Genomic DNA, 3,210 nt, shown 5'->3' with positions numbered 1-3,210 from the left:
TCAAAAATCACCACCCAAAACTACAACTTTGCCTCCAAAGAGTAACTCTGACTCATTGATATCCTTCAGCATATCATTTAATGCCTCAATGTTTTGCCTCTTGGCCATAGGTGCCTCATCCCAAATGATTAGTTTTGCAGTTCTCAAAAGATTTGCAAGCCCAGTTTGTTTACCTATGTTGCAAGATTTATATGTATCAACATCTATAGGTATTTTGAAACGAGAATGGGCTGTGCGGCCTCCTGGGAGAATAGAAGCTGCTACTCCAGATGTTGCTGTTGCAAGAGCAATGTAATTCTTGGATCTAATTGCTGCCAACAATGCCTTGTATAAAAAGGTCTTACCAGTGCCTCCAGGACCATCTATGAAAAAACACCCTTGATTTCCTGAGAAGACCCTATTTAAGATTTTGTCAAATGCTACTTTTTGTTCCAAGGATAATAGAGAGATAGACTGGTAATCAGCTTCAGAAACAACAATGTTCATTTCTTCTTCAATTTCACGACAAGTCTCTTGATTATCAGATGAGAGCATGTTGTCAGAGCAAATATTGAAATCTTTGATATCTTTGCCCATTGATTGAAGAGTTGAATTGATGCTCTGTAGAACTTTTTTGAAAATTTCTTGTTTTGAAAGATTTGTTGTTTTGGCATAATCCTCTGCCATGTAGTCTTTGAATTTTTCCCACAACTGCTTTGGATTATTAGGAGCACAATGAATGAGAATGGTTGCAAACAATCTTCTTAGAGAGTAAGGCATTTGGTAAGAGATTGCTTCCTCCAAGCATTGTTCAAGATTGTTGTCTGATTGTAAAAGACCATAGAGAAGGGCAGCTTCTCGAAAAGTTTTTGCTTTTCTTCCATTTATGGTTCTCAAGGATTCAAATGATGTAGGGCCTCTGATGTTGTTTAGAAGTAACCTAAGGTAATATCTTTCACCTTGTGCAGGATGTGCTGTGACAATGCGCCCAATAACATTGCCCTTTTTTCGCTTAGTCCACATTCTATCTTGTTGCCACCAAACAAAATGTTCAGGGAATTCCTTATATAAATATTTTCCAAGCTTCGCCTTCTCATTTGACTTGTTCATTAAAAAGAATTTAGTCAACATTGTTTTCGAACGGATGGGATCATTTAACACAGAATTTAGGTCATCTGAAGGATTGAAAGTAACAAATTGTTGGTGTTCAAGGTGGATTTGAAGATGGATTACTGATGGGTATATGTCATTCAAAGAGAATGCATAAATTCTCCACATTGCCTCTGGAGGTGAAATCCATCTTGCGGATTGAAATTGTTGGATTTCATCTATGATTTCTGATTGATTTTCTTGAACAATATGGAATGCAATTTTATCATGGCCTTTGTAAATATACTTGTACAAATATTTGACAGCTTTGATTGTTGAACAAATTTCCACATTAATGTGGCAATCATATTTGGCAAGAAGATATGGATTGTACGGAACTACCCAACGGTTATCCAAAATTTGCCCTCTGATTTTCACTTGATTACCATCAGCACGACGCTTGTATATTGGGTATGAGTCTTTGGAAGATCTTGTTATAGGTTCAAAATTTTTGGGATAATGATTTTTGCATTTTCCATTCTTCATGCAAATGTTGTTTGGATTCATTTCACCACAAGGTCCATGCATCATGTGTTTCACCACCATAGAAAACAAATGAGGATGTTTTTTTTGATCAGGAAGTTCAGCAGATACGATTGAATCATAAGTATCAGGAGATAAAGGCTTTTGTTCAGGTGCTAGAATTAACAATAGATGCATATGTGGAAGACCTCTCTTTTGAAATTCAATGACGTAAACATATGCAATGACTTTCCCAAAGATTTGATGTTTTATGATGTCATCCTTCAGTTGTTCCATTTTTGCTCTAAAAATGCGAGAGGTTAAATCTGGTCTATTTTGAGCTTCTTCATTAGGTCTTAACTCAGCTTTAATCTCTGGCCATGTTGGATTACAAGTCATTGTAAGAAAGATATCAGGTTTGCCAAATCGTTGGACCAAAGCCATTGCATCAACATATCGACGTCTAAGATCTCTTGGACTACCTATGAATGACGGTGGTAGTATAACCCTGTGACCAATCTTTGAACCTCTACCTTCACCCGTTGTGACACTGTCTATGATTCCTTGATACAAATCAGCCCTAATTTCTCTTTGTTTGTTTCAAAAGAATTGAAGTCTAGATGTTTCAATCTTGACATACATATCAACACAATACTGCTGAAAGAGACGACCAGAGCGGAGTAAGATTGAAGAATCATTGGGTCGTATTTGAAGCTTGTAGCAGTAGTATTCACGACAAGAAATGGTAGTTTTCTTATTCTTTTGTTTCTGAAACATTGAAATAAATTTTTTTTAGTTAGGAGTAAATAATTTTTAATACTATTTAATTGATAAGGAGAGGATTTATTTACCTTGGGCTTTTTTTATGAGAAGGTCTGAAGCAGTAGTAGCTTGATGAACACTAAGAATAGTTTGTTGATGGCATGTGATTTTTGTTTGGTTTTTGTCAACTCTCTCAATACCATAATGCCATCCAGATTCACCATATGGAAATAACAATGGATATTGTAATGGGTCATAACATCCAAAATACCATTGAACTTTTTCACAATGACCAGAAATTTGATGAACAACAATATCTCTTGAGATTTCTTTGGTTAAGACATCATTTTCAGACCAAATTGCTGCCACTTGTGAGGTTGAAGGTTGATTCTAGACTCTCTGATCTAATGATACATCAGATCTAATAATAATTTGTACAGAGTTCAAAGGATCTATGTGTTCTAATCTCTTGAAGAAGATTGAATATGGATTCAGATGTGAAATCTTTATGAGCCTTTCAAGAATAACAGGATTTAGCTTTTCGGAAGATTTCATTCTGTTTTGGATTTCATGATCAGTGTCATAAAAGTAGAGCTGTAGATGACTAAGATTTTCATCAGAAGATGTAAGCTCATTAATGAAGTGATAAACTTGACCTTGTATCCTGAATGTATAGATTCCTTTATTTCTCCGACACAATTCCTTGTCATATTTGACTCCAAAAGATGTGAAAGCAAAGCAATTGTTATATGTTCGAACATACGTACGAAATTCTTTTGCTTCCTCAGAGTTAGAAGTATATAACCAGTCAAGTTCTGGAGGACAGTTACTGGAAACCAAAGAGACTTGTCCACCCAT

General features: G+C 35.6%; 1 protein-coding gene across 1 annotated transcript; it reads right to left on the bottom strand.

The window, feature by feature from the left end:
- On the bottom strand, window positions 1-3,210 carry LOC114290675 (uncharacterized). The gene is made up of 3 exons (XM_082876333.1): window positions 2,791-3,210; window positions 2,231-2,358; window positions 1-2,179 (listed from the first exon to the last, which is right to left on the bottom strand). Exons 1-3 carry the CDS (start codon window positions 3,208-3,210, stop codon window positions 1-3), a joined length of 2,727 nt encoding a protein of 908 aa, XP_082732459.1.

This window comes from Camellia sinensis, chromosome 6, assembly GCF_055761805.1.
Source record: "Camellia sinensis isolate YWXY chromosome 6, ASM5576180v1, whole genome shotgun sequence".
NCBI classification, from domain to species: domain Eukaryota; kingdom Viridiplantae; phylum Streptophyta; class Magnoliopsida; order Ericales; family Theaceae; genus Camellia; species Camellia sinensis.
This window is presented reverse-complemented; position numbering and strand designations above follow the sequence as displayed.